We start from the raw sequence: 16,654 nt of genomic DNA on the forward strand, positions 1-16,654 counted from the left end.
TTAACTCCGTTATGTTGAAAGTTTCATTTAATCAATTAAAAAAGATGGAGATGTCGTCTGCATTTTTCTCGATTACTTTTTACCAACTAAAAACTAAGAGACTATTCCGTTTCATGCCGATTAAATTTTTTTGGTGCATTTCATCAGTTGCCTTGACCCGGCAAAAGTACATCCTGCTTCCTCCTTTGGAAGGATTTCAAAGCATCCTTTCATTTTATAGCTGTTTCCATTCCATTTAACACTAATCCTTAAATTCAGTTGACAAGCATAGCAAAAACCATACACATAGATCGTACTTATGCAGAATGAACACAACAAGTTTGGATTCGTCACGAGAAAAGGGAAAGCACCACCACCAGCTCAATTCTCGGATAGACAGGAGTCATTTACAAGCTGAACAGAAACAAATTCCCATCTCCGCGCTGATAGACAAGTGTAAAGTAATTTATGTGAGACGGTTCCACTGAGGGGACTCGCAAAACCAGGCCTTCGTCGTCTTATGCATCAATACCCACCCAGTTTTCCTAGAAACGAAACCTCGTGACGGGTAAAATCAACAGTAATAAATGCTGGCATTTGGAACGAGTGGGTGGGTTGGTATACATATTTCACTATAAATGTGCATCACATATGACACAACATTACCTCTCCGTCAGCCAGGGGAATGCATAAACTCATTGGTCCGAGAACATAACTTGCACTTGTTCCTCCACCAAAAGGCAGCTACAACTATTAAAATGATCTCCGCTTAATGCATCGATATACGTAAAAACAGCTTTCACTACGTATGTACATCCATCCTGGTAACGAATAGCCAAAGCAGATGCTTACTGGGTAGGGGGACATTGCGACACAAGAATAAGTACAAGTCAAGGGGATCTGAATATGTACATACATATGACGAGTATGGAGTTGGGGTTACTTTGCTGGCTGGCATGTCTAGGAAAACCACTTATTCGACATCAAGTCACTCAAGCGGAAGGAACATTGTCTCGATTTAAGCGCCTAGAAGTCGTCAATGACGGCGGAATCTACAATCGACGACATACATACTTTGGAGTAGAAGTAGCACCAATTTGAACCAGATATGTACCAGCTCAAGCTTAGACGCGATGGATGTGTTACAAACGTTACATGATCCGATGAATCCAATCAGATCGGTTCATCATCACCTCACCGTCACCAAACCACGGACCAACCACCCAGTCTCTCGAACTACGAGTAGAAATCCGCTACTTTCCTCGTCGTGATGTGCTCATGGATAAGGCTAAAGTTGGTTGGAGTGATCCACCCACCCTCCCTCCATTCCATCGTCTCCTTCATCTTCTTGTTGCTGCCGATGAAAGTGAGGAAGAGGAAGAAGAAGAAGCATTGAGAGAAACTTGTTTCACTTCATATCGGTTTAACTACACCTTTTCACATGGCATGACAAGCAGAAAGAGCCGTAGAGACAGTGGAAGGGAGAAAATAAGTGGATATGGGATCGAATAACGACACAAGCGAACCACACCATCTTCCGACCATGGACTACCAAGAGTCACCCCCTAATTCACAAACTCGTGATAATTAATGTCAAATATCAGCAAATACAAACCAACGGAGTGTAAAGCAGACAAGAAGAAGTCACTGCACCACCAAATTCGAGTTTTTTTGTGAACGAGGGAGGAAACTATTCTGGCAGCGGTAGTGGTGCTGTTAAACCTTGAAAATCGATATCAGTGTTGTTGGGGACCGCGACAATTGCATTCTTGGTACAGTTACGACAAATCTAATCTCCAATCTTGGAGGAAATAACGGACGACATTACTTGTTAAGCAATCCTGCGGCGGAGGTATGTAGTCGCTGGGTCAGCTAACTTATGTTTCGCCATGTTTTCACACATTCTCTCAATGGTCTTAATAGCCCAAGAAACAATGGAACGTACAACTTACTGTTGTATACGTACATATCTCTCCATAAATACATCGCTCGTAGACTATTTGTTTTCACACTCATAATGCAGACGGCTTAACTGCACATGTTTCTTCTCCCTCCACTTTAAACATGTATTTAAATTTCCTGGAAACTTGTTCAAAGCAGGCAAAATAAAAGTACATGTGCACTTATGCAAAGTAGGAGACGCACATGACTGAACTTGGTCTGAGGGTAAATCGAAAGAGCCGAGCAAACGAAGAGTGAAGAAATATATTATATATCGTATCCACTCATTTCGTGGAACTAAAATACAGAGGCGACGTGCGAATGGCGGAGAAGATCTGTCCCAATCGTGTGTTTCTTCTTCCCTGACACTTTGACAAAACGTCTGTCCTACTTTGTCTCGTCCTTTGCTTGACTAGAGCAGGGAGTCAGAAGACTATCTTCGAGGGTGGAATGGATGGAACATTGTGTAACACACGAGAACATGTTTAAGAAGTCAAGACTTAAGACTTTCACTCAAGTTTACTCTAGGGTCCAAATTCACTCGGGTTGAAAGGTCTTATTTATCAGAAAATAAACCATCCCATTAATCCCCATTACATCCTTGCATAAAACTTTATTGCTTTCACTTATGGAGAAAGTAGCACCCTCATTTATCATCTGATTTCAAATTCCGGCTGCTCACTCTCTCTCCCACTCACTCTCCTTCATCCTACATGATGTTCAATTTACAAACTGACTCAACAACTCCTACAGGAGAAAATTGAAATAAACTCTTCATTTGCTTCTCCTCCTTAAATCATGGGAATCACCACAATCGTCTGGTGTGTGTAGATATCTACGTAGTTAGTTAGTCGACATACCACCACCCCAACCGAAATTTTGCTTGCTTCACTTCCTAAACCAAACTCGACTTGGACAATTAATTACGTACGTTGTGTTATGTAATGTACTGCAATGAAGCAGCAGACGAGTAATCCTCGAGTCGTTTGACGCGTGTAAACGAGTAGAACGTACGTTGTAAAAGTGTGGAATCATAAAGGGCGAAGGTGCTCTAGATTCGAACATTGAAATCAGAAGAGCAACTTTTCCCAGCAGTGTTTATTGGCAGCTTTATACGTATATATTCCCAGCAGAGGAGAAGGGAATTATTCTCCTCTGAACTCCAACCATAAATTATGTCGGTCAAGACATATTAATCAGGAAGCAGCTCAACCGCTTCTACTTGAGAATACTTATGTACGAGGCGAATGTTGGTTGAAGACTTAAATCAGATTTTATTTCTTCGCTATTCTCACTCGCACACAGTCAAAAATTTGCGAGAGACGAGTCCCGTGGGTGCTAGAAAACAAAGTTGTTCTCAGACTTTTCTAGTTGAAACGGGCAAGAGACTTGTATAATAACTTTGTTGTGGAAAAATCTAAATTCGGTTGGACTTTTACCACCCAAGCATCACCACAACCACCATTAATGTGCCACTCTTCATTTTCATTGATCAGCCCGTATGAATTTCACTTTTCCACATTCCCAGCAGATGAAGAATTTGACTTTCAGATTTAAAGCCAGGAGGAACGTGAGAGATCTTATTCAACCTGATTTTTCTTCTTTCAGAGATGAAATTAAATTAAAGTGAAAAGGTTTTAAAGTTTTAGTCGTTTTGTTTGAAACTGATGGATAACAAGGACCCAAAATGGGCTAATGTTTTCATAAACTTGGCAAAATCCTTGCACTCGTATCTCGGAACAATATATCTGCTCCACGTGGCTCTCTCCCAACATAAAAAGAATGAAGAAGATAACAAAAGACACATTTATGAACTGAGACGACTCTACACGACAATAAAAAATTAATAGTGTCCCAACTTCGGCTTCGGACATCTTAATTGCCTATAAAATCATGTCTTCCATCTCCCTCTCTACCAACACAGGCTCTCTTCTTCTCTAGAGTGCAGTGAGTCGAGTCGAGGCTCAGTGACCTATTAAATTGCGACACAATTAACCTGAGCCCCACGTACGAACCATGTTGCAAAGAAGCACTTGTCTCTCGAACCCTTTCCAAAACAATATTAGATTGGCAAAAAGCAAACCACAAAAATAATGTGACATGATTTTTCAACCCGTAATTGGCAGGAACTGGATACAGTGTGAAAGTTATTGTTAGATTTCGACACGTCTCGAGTGTAAAATTTACGCGAAAATATTACGATTGAATTGTAAAGTATTTCGTGCATTTTAGCACAATTTTCTACAAGACGACGGAAATGAGGGGTCTCTCCCTTTTAGTTTTAGGAGGACGGATGGATGGGTGGACATAAAGCAGAGCGAACAACACGCTATCCCACTTACCCTAAAGTATGAATTTACGAATATTAGGGGACAATATAAATAAAACGTAGGCATCAAACATTTTACGATCTAATCCGTATCTCACACCATGATATTGGTTTCATGGCGGATCGTAAAGAAGGCGTTAGGTCGTTAGAATCCATAGATGATCGAGATCTTGATCAACAAAACACCGATGGACGAGGAAAATGGACCCTAATGCAACCTTCGTCCCTACTCCATACATATTTACACGCATCCAGTCAAAACATTCCCTGCAGCAGGAGCGCAATAGCATTAACTTTCTTCTTTTGTTTTTCTAACAGATTTTTGAAACCACTTTTTCCAACAGCGCCAAACTTATCTAGCTCAAGTAGGACGCACCCTCCTCCTCTCTACTTTTCAACACAAACAAACTTTCACTGTCAACATTGCAAAGTTCTAAAGGAAACAAAAAAAAATTCACATAGAAAATCTGTCGAAAGAAATGAAAATTTGTAACATGCGTTTAATTTAGATTGCAACCTGCCCTTGATGGTGGTGAGTGGAGACTAAAGCCAAAGTGGAAAGGGTGCCACGGCGAAGTTATATTTCTGTCTGGATCAAAATGACAAGAAGAATGTGGAGGAGTTGGCTTTAGAGCTGAGAGGAGATTCCTGCTTGAGTGACACAGACAAGGAATTGAAGTGCTATCTACTTAAGCAGAAAAATCTGAAGAAAGCTGACTCACAATTGTGCGTAGAAAAATCTAGTGAAGAGAGTGAGTGAGTTTGTAATGTGAAACCTTTCTCGGATTCCCATCCCACGACCACCACAACCCTTCCACACGGAAGCTGGAGCTGCAGCAGCACGGAAATAAAAAAAACTCGCCCGTGTTACCGGTGGTTAGAATTCATTGATTTTATGTCGAGGGAAGTGTTCACCCATGAGCTTTACCCAAGAATTTACCACGAACGAGAACCAGATACGTATCGCTTAATAGTGGGAATAAAGGTTCTTAAAATAGGCAAAAATTCGACAATCTTTTCTGCATGAGAAACATCTGCTCACCTTTCTCATCCCAGTCCCAAAATGAGTTCAGCCCCAAATCAACGAGCTCATCAATAAAAAAGAGGAAAAAAGTGTAATAAGAGTAAGACAGCAGCGGAAAAAGGTGGTACATTAGTTTTTATCTTGTGCCCCATTCCACCTGATACAACTACTCGAGAGGGGCAGGCCCAGCGTCACTTTCTCTCCTCGACTATTCACAAAGATGAATTGAAGCAATCCGAATTGCTATTTAGGGAACTAATATTGCAAAAAACTCCTTTCCCTACTTGCAAATTTGGATGACGGATGGAAATATATTTTGTCTATTTTACCAGTCAGGTTTCCAAACGGAAGTCAGATTTATCATCAGACAAAGAAATTCACGGGAATGCAAAGCAAGGCCGGTCGAGTTGGGTGGGTTTGCCTCCATGTAACTCAAATCTGGTCTGAAAGGGCGGAATAAGAATAAGAAGATTCCCAACTTTCTCTCAACATCGCGTCTCGAGTCAGAGAGTGAAATAGATCGGCTGATCTGTCAGCCTGACTCAACAAAACTCACTCAAAGTCAATTTAGATTCCAAGTTCGACGTAGAAAACATTCAATCAGTTCTGACATGACCTACAACACATTGAGCACCGGCTGCCACCAGTCAGACAGCCAGAAATCTAACCCATTATACAAATATGCGAGAGGAGAAAGCACCAAAATACAAATACGTGCATGCCAAAACCCTTACATAACAACGAGGATAAACAAAGCATTGAACTCTAAGGGTAAAAGTTGCATGTGCAACGGCCTCGTCTGCTGAAGAACACACACGAGCCAATGTCACATCAAGGGCGGAGACCAAGTTTTCATTTTCCACTTTGTTAATTTTCTCTTGCATTCACTTTGTACTGTGTAGTTTCTAAATGAGCACAAGTGCATGCATGCAGCAGAGTAAGACGGAGGAAAGGGGGAAATTTAGGCGGCCTTAGGTGCTACTTTCCCAGCTACACACACAGAGAGAAAGGCTTAATTTGATTCTCACAACATAATTCTCTTCCAAGACTTCACCTAACTTGCCCAGAATTATTTCATTAGTGTGCTCATATAACTTCTCCGCTCGAGTGAAAGTCATTTGATGCAGTTTCTGCATCAAATGAAATAGCGAACAACTTGAAAAAATTCATGCTCGTAATTCCCGAGTTTTTTATGCATGAAATAGCCTTTAGGAAGTTCAGACTTCTGGTTATCAAGACTAGCGAATGTTGCGCAACTATTGCATAATTTGATAAAATTTTAATACAATATGTACAATGCGATAAGTGTACTATTACACATACTGAGATTCGATCATTGTATATTCTTAAATTTATTTAAGTTCATAATTTTCGTAAATATTCTTAATACATAAATATGAAAGCAGAAGCGTTAAGAGTAAGTTATTTGTAAAAATAAATTGTTAACTTTATAAGACAACGTAATTAACTCACCTTTTTTCCAGGGAACACCATCCACAATACGGATCATGCGAGGAGAGACAAGTGCTGCAATTTTGATGCATCTCACATTGCTCAACTCGTGCTTTGAGAACCTGAAATGAGAAATAAAATGTTCACGTTAAGAAATAAAATTCCAACTTAGCAAAATTGATTTCGTAAATCGGATGTAGATAAAACACTTGGGTTAAATGGAAGTGATTGAAACTTAATCAAGAAACAATTAAAAAGGAAATTGCGAACGAACGGATGGTAAATTAGACAGCTTTTCTAATTATGTGTCTGATTGGACCGCGAGTCTGGCAACATTTCGTAGCCAACAACAAGTGCTTTCACATTTACTTTCACCACCCCCTAAACGACTACATAGTTCGCAGGTGACACAAATCCTGGTTAACGGGGAGACAAGTCAACAGGAAATAACGAAGCGGTACAACTTTCTCTCTGGTCACTGCCAGGACAACGAGGGGCCAAATACTTAGGAGGGGAGGTTGTGTACTATCAACTCCCAGATCTCCATGCCCTTTGGATATGTTGTAGTGTCCCATGAATGTACAAGAACCCTGAAGTGGTTTGATGCCATGGCCACATTTGCGCCTGCCACACCCACTCAAAGGTGCCCAAAAACCGCTTTCACTCCAGCTTTCACTCACTTAAATTTACCCCAAAAATCCAATTTTACTCGGATTTTCAAATTTCTTCACCATTATGCTCCCAGACAGTTGCTTTCTTATTTCCAACATCAAACTCGACTTTTCAATTTTTTTAGTATTTTTAAAATTTAAAATTCTGAATGAGCATTGTTGTAGCAATCAACAAAGCTAATTATGCCTGCGAAATAAACATCAAACAAGTTGAGTTTGGTGTTGGAAATAAGAAAGCAACTGTCTGGGAGCATAATGGTGAAAGAAATTTGAAAATCCGAGTAAAATTGGATTTTTGGGGTAAATTTAAGTGAGTGAAAGCTGGAGTGAAAGCGGTTTTTGGGCACCTTTGAGTGGGTGTGGCAGGCGCAAATGTGGCCATGGCATCAAACCGCTTCAGGGTTCTTGTACATTCATGGGACACTACAACATATCCAAAGGGCATCGAGATCCGGGAGTTGATAGTACACAACCTCCCCTTCTTAGTTGAGCTCAGACAGCAGTTTAATCTTGTGTTGCATTCAATCTAAATCCAGCAATTGCAATTTAATGAGGCCATCGAATAGTGTTTCCCACCTAAAGAAGGAAATATAGTGGTTTCTCAACGAGAGGAAGCTGCATCAGCCCAAATGCACTGTCCCTTCTCGCCTCTCCCTATATTGCGGAATAAACTCCTCAATGGTCGATAAAAGCTAATCCCAAGCTCAACGACCTAAAAATGGGAAATTCCATTTTATTTCACAAGAAACACGGCAATTCCAGCCCAATTTGAACATTTTCACTTGCTCCGCTCCATTCTATCCTTAATAAAATGAGCAAGTTTTTATTAGGAGGAGAAGCCGGACTATGAAAAGATTCATAAAAAAGAAAGCAAAGCCAACTGCAAAACACTGCTTATACTATTAACTCTTCGACTCTCCTTTTGCTGTTGTGTATTAAAAAAAGTTGAGGTATGTCAAACCAGCAAAATTCTGGCAAGACCATATTCACAAGCTTGCCAAAATTATAATTTTCAGGAAACACATAAAAGTTGAGCACGTCAAAAGATGCGAGGACAGAAGACGTAACATAAAATCGAATAGACATCAAAAAAGCTCAGAGACAGTTACAAACCGTTTGTCCTTGTGGTGGGTAAACAAGATACCGGAATAGGCGACAAGGAAATGTACTCCACAAACAACAACAGCAGCAGCAGCAGAAAACTAAATGACGCATTTATTTAATGAAGCAAAGAGCCAGGGTGAGGAATGAATGCAAGATAACAAAAAATCCTCCCGGTTAAATATAAAGGGTTTATAATTTCAGCTTCTCGCGTCACTTTTCTCCAAGTTCTTTGTATGAGCTGTGAATCAGGAAAAGTTACAATTTTTTTTACCCACAAAAAATCACGTCGCAAAAAATCAGTTAGTATTTGGAGCAGGAAACCAGGAACGAGTTAAACGAAAGCAAAACATCATCATACGCGGGGATGATGATGATGATGGCTAATACCATTTACAGTTCCGCTTCCTGTCCTGCTGTCTAATGTGTGGAGGATGAGGACGTGATTAAAGTGCAGGAGCAGTGGTGGTGGTGGGCAAGGATATGATGAGGATAATTTGGAAGGAGATGTATAATTTTGGAGACTGGACAGGGCGAGTATATTTCTCCCGAATGGGAGGATGATGGAGAAAGGAAGGAGACGATCAAGAAGGGAGTTTTGGTGGGTTTGTGGTTGATGGAAATAGGGCGATTGGCGGAGAAAATGAGGCTATTGAGTGAAGTACCTTGTTACTGCTGATTGAGTAAATGTAGCGGCCGGACGGGTCCAGCGTTGTGTCCGGCAAGATTGCATAACCTGGGTCCATCTCAATGTCTCCGTAATGGTCCACCCTGTGCACTGACGAGAGCAGGAGCTGTAATAAAAAGCATACAAAACGCATTTTAGGAAAATGTCCAATTATTTTCTTCAAAGAAGTGGAATGGAATACGTAAAGAAAGCAAAACACTATGATATCCTCATTATGCTCTGACAAATACACGAGCGTTTGCTTTCTCCGTCCGTGCAGCAGCCTCGCAGAAAGTAAGTGGAATGTCATTATGGATGTTTTCCTTTTCCAACAACAACTATTAACCGAGATGATGGTACATACATACATAGTTGGTTTGCCAGTAGTAGTTGTTGTTGTTCGGGTGGTGGTCGTCGTGTGGTGGTTGTTAGCTTTGAGCTCTTTCTTGTTGATGCTACTTTACTTACGCCATGCCATGTTGTGATATCTAAAAAATAACTTAATGGTCAACTCAACCAAAACTTCAGCCCTTGTTTACAACATTTTTTTTACCCGGCAGACAAATTATGATTTTCTTAAACCAAAAGCGAACTTTTGCAAACTTTTTGCAAACATTCAAAGAAATACATACATACATGGAGCTGGAAATTTGACCAGCCAGAGTTGGACATGAATATACCGTGTATAAGTTGAATATAAGTTCTTGTTGTGACTGGACACAGCTCAAAATGTGATGCATTTAGTAACAAGTTGACGCGAAGGAGAAAGAAAGAATTCTAGAAAGTAGTGCGCGGTACATTTATTGGAAAGTTCTCAAGTTTTTATTGGATTTTCTTGCCTTCCATTTCCACATTTCTTTTTTGGCAACAAACAAACAAATCCTCCAAAATGTTTTAGAGATCCAGCTCAGTTGACTTGTGCAATGTGACCACTTCGCGATCTACTCGTATGATATCTGACCCTGCTCTAACGCAAGCAAGGAAACCCATACCCGTAATAAAACAGGCTGCGGCGGTCTTAACTCCTGACTGACCAACTCGTAGGTCGATCAAAGCCTGAATTTTGTCCTAAGACACAAGATCGAGCCATTTAGCAACGCACTAGTTGTGGATGAAAGGTGGATTTAGGTGGTCACCATAAGCTCCCTTTCTTCCAGAAGAGTTGCTCCTGCTGGGGGAATGGACAGGGTGGTGAAGAGTGTACTGAATATGATGTGGTAAATTTGTAATTGAACTTGATTCGGATTTCGATACAGATGGACAGACAATGGAAAGACGGAGCAAAATCAACCAAACTAACGCAAGATAAACGAACGAAGGGAGAGTGAGCCAAACCAAAGAAGCCAGAAAATCGATGTTGGGCGAGCGGGTTTACTAAGAAGACGAAGAATGAGAAAGACAAAGTGAAAGAAACACAAGTCCGGCAGTCCATGTCTCGAGAAAGGAGAAGGAAACCTCTGCTAAGGCCGACAACAAGGACGACGACGACAACAACAACGAAACGAAAAGAGGAGGAGGAAGGAAAAGTTAGATAAAAGGTCGCGGCGGACGGACACACACACACACAATCCGATGCAAGAGAACAAGGGTAACTAAACCCATGAGGGAAGTGAAGAGACCGAAATTCCTTCCTTATGTTTCACTCCCACACAGATAGATATGGATTTGATGAAAGTGATGTTGGAAATATTGCGTTAGACACGTGAAAAGTAGTAAGTTGACCACCCTCACTCACTACGACTGCTTCTAAGGTCACCCCATTTCATGTGCACTGCAGGGACTGCATCCATCCTCCTTGCTTCGTGTGTAGCTCTGGTTGCCGGTTTTCTCCAGCTCCGCAATGGAATCTCTGAACATGAAAGAGTGCGAGTGAGCGTCTGGAGAAAGCAAGAAATCCAGTAAAATATAGATCAGAAGGGATCCAAAATTTAAACCTCCTAGCCCCACATTCCCACGTTTCTTTGCCTTTTGAGCAGCAGCGAATCTTGTCGAGCGTTACATAAGAATGGTGCGAGATAGGTGTACTGTACATACGTATAGACAACCAGTCGTTGCCAGTCGTGTGTGTGTTTCAACAAGAACACAGACCAAAGTCAAAGTGTGATCTACGCAATTTCGTGCCATGCCAAGTGTAGCCATCCATTCAACCAAACGTAACAATACCTAACTCAGCCCAACTCACGACATGCTTCCACCGCTACTATCTTGTGCAAAGTTAAGCTATACATACAACCTTCATACAAAAAAAAATTCACTGTTGTGTGTGGGTGGTAAAGCTACACTATACGAAGGACCAACTCCAGGTCAATCACTTTTCCGACTCGTTATCCTTGTGGGTCGTTTTAAAGTTTGGCTTTACAAAGAAAAGCTAGAGTTTTATGAGGGTTGGAAATTAAGGAATAACAACAACTATCTACGCAATATGGAGATACCATACCCTAATTATTTAAATATATCTGTTGATCCATCCAAGTGGAAGTTTCAATGATTTCACGCTAAATTTGCGTATTTTGGCCGCATGTTCCGCTTGTCACTCAATTACCAGCACTGTCACCGTCATCAACCTCCATACGTACTCAAATATGTAGGTGGGGGTTGATGATGCGGAATGCAATGAACGAAATTGAAAGCCCCAGGTTCATTCGAGGAACAACCCAATTTAGAAAGTAAATACAATGTGGGTCCTCCAGAACACACAGTATCATGAAGCAAGCCCACCAGGTCAACACATCACTTGCCCACATGAATACTGTTCAATTTATATTTAATCACGTGGAAATGGTCACTTTTAGTGGCAGCTAGTTTCCTCAGGTTCAACAGTCCAGCTTTAGTGTGTTACGTAGCCCATTACATCACCATCCACCACGGTGCTGGTCGGATGGACAGAACAATCAATGAAAGGTCACCCCACCATCCCAGTAATTGCAGGAGGAATGTGACCCACATATGTTGCGCAATTACACCGAGAGCAATTCACAAGTTTCCAATATTCAAGATCCGCTTTCATTTTATACCAGCTTGGTAAACGCGATTCAACTTTTCATTCTTCAGTATTCAAATTAAACGTGTAAGTGGTATTGGGAACAATGTACTCAGCTAATTACTTATTCCATTGTGAGAAACAACAATGGGCATGATACAGAGAGCTGAGAGTCAACTTTCAGGATCCACGAAAATGGTCCATCATCATGAACCAAGCGTTAGAAAGGAGGATGAAAGGACTGCACACATCTCTTATCGCGGATGCTCTAGACTCCATCAATTGTGATAAACCCAATCAAGCGTTAATTTTTAATGGTCTGTCTATCTCCGTCAGCAAGTACGTACGTAAGGTGGTTGCTCATCCATTCCATGATCATGATCAACATTTGATACCCCACAGTTGATTGTTGGTGCCTTGTGGTGCTACATATATCTCCGCGTTTACGACCGACATGGTATTATTATTATAACGACCCGAGTCCCATTGCGAGGGTAACGTATGAACGAATTCTAGACAAGTTTATAGTGAAACAAGGTCCAAAAAATTTTGATACGAGAGCCGAGAAAGAAATAAGAGTTAAGTTTGATGCACGGAAAGCATTCTCCTCTTATTTCGTGGTGTGACTTAATACTGTGAAGGAGGGGTTGACATCCATCCAACGAGCAACCCCTCGTCTGTAATGAGCACAAATATCTTATAGACAGCAGATCTGTGGTACTTAAAAGGGCGGACAACGACGCAGATATCGGAGTATCGACCGTCGTCGTTCCCGTTAAAGCATAGATATAACCCTGCTGTCTGTATATATTCCTGGCTGTGGAAGACGTAGTGGTGGTTGCTGGTGGTGGGTTGGCTGGGTTGCCCATAAATTTTTATTTCTTGAAAGTTCACTAATAGGACGTTTAAATGAGCTCCTTGGGTCGATCAATGAAAGTGATAGTCTTCGTCAGGATGTAGAAATGTCGGTCTTTGCGGTTTCTCACACTAGCAAAACCCTCTGCAAAATGCGGCTCTATTTTAGCTACGACAGGATCAAAGATACTCAGATAGCGAGAGAAACCTAATGAACCAGATTTCTTTTCCAACCAAATTAAACCAAACCTTGCTTCCTTGGCGAATCTGCATGAAATCTCTTCATCCAGTCAAAAAGTTCAAAAGCGATACGGACCAATCCATAAGAAAATTGATTCACACCTCGTCGATGGGCACAATCTCGGGTAGGATAACGACTCGACTCCACAACATATATTTTACAGTGTGCTCCCATTTCCAATAAAGCGAGGAAAGTGCCGTACAGAAAAGTACAGAAAAGGTGCAACCCAGAGGAATTTAATCGGTTGTAAAAGAGCCTACTCTGGAATCGTTTCACTGTTATTACTGTTACTTCATCTGTCCTCCACCTTCTCCTTCCTTCCCAGCCGCAGAGCTACTGGTCTGGTAGTCCTGAGGTGTAGACGGGGGAAGGCAGTGACGGGATTCCATATATAAAATAAACTTTGAAAGTTTCTAAGTTATTTTGCTTATCGTCCTGACTAAGCATCACAGCCAATTACTTTAGTGTAGCCGGCAGGAATTCTTATGTAACAGCAGCAGCAGCAGCATAAACTGGTCATTCTTGTCAGAAGTACATGGCGAGGTAAGTGTGAGACAGCAGACACACGTACCTCACATCACCAAGTGCAAAGTGCAGAAAACAGTATTGCCACCAGAGAAGGTTCTTGGTTTAGAATGACGATTCGTGAGATATCACACCGACTCTAATTGTTTTATGGTTTCATGCTCAAAATATTTCCCCCTTCCATTAAAAGATGACTTTTAACACGTCAAACGAACAAATCCCCTCGCTGAATGAGTTTCAGCGTTGCGAACACAGAGTTCATGCAAGTTTTTGACTCTGAGATCCCATTGCAAACATGAAATCTCAAAGTTTCGCTCTAGTGCATCTGCATTAATGAGTGGAATTTGCGTAGTTCAATTACTTATTTACAAAGTAATAGACTTGGACATGAAATTTCAGTTGCAATGTAAATGAAAACCACAGCACGGAACTAAAAGAATAAGCATTGTACATAACTTGCAACCTTCTTCCTACGACTAAACTGACTGACAACTGGTGGTGGTGAAAAGTTGAATGCAATTTAATATTTCGATGTGCACTGAATAAGTAGTATCAGCAGAAGGAGAATGATGTGAGTGAAAGCAGGGATTTCCCAAAGGATTGGATCCATCGGATTCCTTCATTCTATAATATTCAGTCTGATGCGTATCAAAAGTTAAGCTGTTGCCTCATGCACCCCATACGAACGTACGTATGAACGTGCATATCTCGTATATACGCACCAAAAAAAGACACGTCATGCCGTCAACACCCAAACTGGAATAACTCACAAATTTTGTCACACATATTCTGGGTGGTTCACACATATTACAAAAAAAATCAAGCCTAACGCATCCTTGTGCATACGTCCAGATATGAATGAAGTAACAGAAAATAGGAATTACGTCCATGTAAGATTCACCCTCGCAACATTTCATTGCTTATAAAGTAATGACTACTTCTTCTTCTTAGTCACCCTTTGTAGGATGGGATGGAAATGAAAAATGCAGGAATATCTGGAGAAAATGTTGCAATGGGATGTTCAAGACGTGATTTGAGTGACAAAATTCAGAACTTGGTGGTTGGTTAGTGTATGTAGCAGTGAGACTTTTAGTCCTAGTACCAACCACTGACTTCCATGTATACATCCATATACGTTCGTATATATTTACTCTGCTTGCGCTGGCCAATTCAACGTTTTGAAACGCCATGTAATATGATGGCACAGGCACGTCGATAATAAAATGCAATTTCAGCATTTTGAACTCCAATATGCTTTTCATAGACACTCCTTGTCCATTATCTGAGTTGTTCTAAATTATGACCTGACTGTGTGATGTTCCCAGATTTTGTGTGTTGAGACCAGCAACTCTAAAAATTTTTTACCAGTGTTCTTCAAAAAGAAGAAAGACAGAAAAAGATAAAATCAGTCAAAACAGAAGCGTCCTCCTCTAAACCACTCGTATGACAGAGAGAGAGAAACATATGCTCAACTTAACATAAGCCGACGCAAAAAATAGAATATTATAAGCGAAAGCAGTTTACTTTCACTCACTCAAGGCTTGGGTTTTACTGCTCGTCCATAAAAATTGGGCATTTATTTATTATCTAAAGCAAGGAAAATGTGATTCTATATCAGTCCGGGTGAAATGTGATGTGTCCAACTCTCCTCTGAACTCTATCGAGTCAGAACTGACATTATGGAACGGTGGGCCAATGCTACTCAATCGCATTTTGAGCAGAACATGGACTAGCCTCCGGCGAGCTCAGGAAGTGAAAGCGTATTGCGTAAGTTTATCAAAAAACAGAGGAGAAAATACCCAGAGGACAAGAAGGGTGGAAGTAAGCAATTCTCAGAGATAGGGACCAAAGAACGACAGAAGGGGGGAAAACCCAACTTCATTTTCCTCCAACATTTTGATCATAATGTGCAGACTTTTAGTTTTTACTTCTATGTACGTCGTCGTCATAAACCATGCAGTGCATTTCCTTTTGAAAAAAAAGTTGAAGAAAAATCCCAAAAATAAATGAATACGGAAATTCATAAAGTTAAGGGGCCTTCATAATACGTCAGAATATGAAGTCTAAGAAATGGTTGCCCTGCTCCTGTACAAGTGTACCAAATGTAAAATCATCAATACGATGCCCCCCGATTGAAGAGATTTGTCTACTGCGTGGAACAATTCCACCGAAAGAAAATCAAAGTGCTCTGCTTTGCTGCGTATGTACATGCATTGGACCAAAATGAATGAAACTTGTCAACAAAACTATTTTGGTAAATAAAATTCTTCAATCAGTCAAAGCGAACAGGGCAAAAAGTAAATACACAAAATAACTCGAGGTTTGATTGAATACTGATCAATCAAATTTATGGAACTGAATCATTGGGCAATTTAATTTGAAACTGGAAAATCTAAAGTTTAGGTACGTCCTTATTTGAATCAAATAAAGTATGTGCATGAGTAATGCCATGCAGTTCATGGGCACATTTCCTTCGTTGGACAAAGGTGTGCATAAAATTGGCAAGGCTTTGTTCAGAACGAATTCAAGTACAATGAGTTTTTCAACCTTAATGTAATTCCGAAAAATTAAGGCCGACAATGATAAATTGTTCCGCAATGTCAATGGTATCATCGTTCACATCTTTCTTTCCAACTAATTTCGACCCAACGAAACCCAACTTTTTGCTGCAGTGATGGGTGCACAAGCAAAAGAAAAGAAATCTCATCGCGGTGAACTCATCCAAAAATTTAATTGTCCAAGTTGAATCATTATCATTATGGAATAATATTGCTCTGTATCTGTCTTGCCTTGAGTCAAACTATTTGTAAAAAACGGTTACTTTCGATCTGTTCTTAACGAAGCGAGAGAATTTATTTGGTAGCAGGTGGCCATATAAGTATACGTACA

At 40.7% G+C, this 16,654-nt stretch overlaps 1 protein-coding gene across 1 annotated transcript in view; it reads right to left on the reverse strand.

Annotated features, from left to right (window-relative positions):
* LOC110851471 (plexin-B-like) overlaps window positions 1–16,654 on the reverse strand; it is a 156,332-nt gene that overhangs the window by 56,308 nt on the left and 83,370 nt on the right. The window contains exons 7-8 of the mRNA XM_035853117.1: window positions 9,163–9,291; window positions 6,747–6,847 (exon numbers count right to left, since the gene is read on the reverse strand). Coding sequence (XP_035709010.1) covers window positions 6,747–6,847; window positions 9,163–9,291 — 230 coding nt within the window. The remainder of the gene's footprint in view (window positions 1–6,746; window positions 6,848–9,162; window positions 9,292–16,654) is intronic.

The sequence above is a fragment of the Folsomia candida genome, unplaced genomic scaffold (genome assembly GCF_002217175.1).
Source record: "Folsomia candida strain VU population unplaced genomic scaffold, ASM221717v1 Fcan01_Sc006, whole genome shotgun sequence".
NCBI classification, from domain to species: Eukaryota; Metazoa; Arthropoda; class Collembola; order Entomobryomorpha; family Isotomidae; genus Folsomia; species Folsomia candida.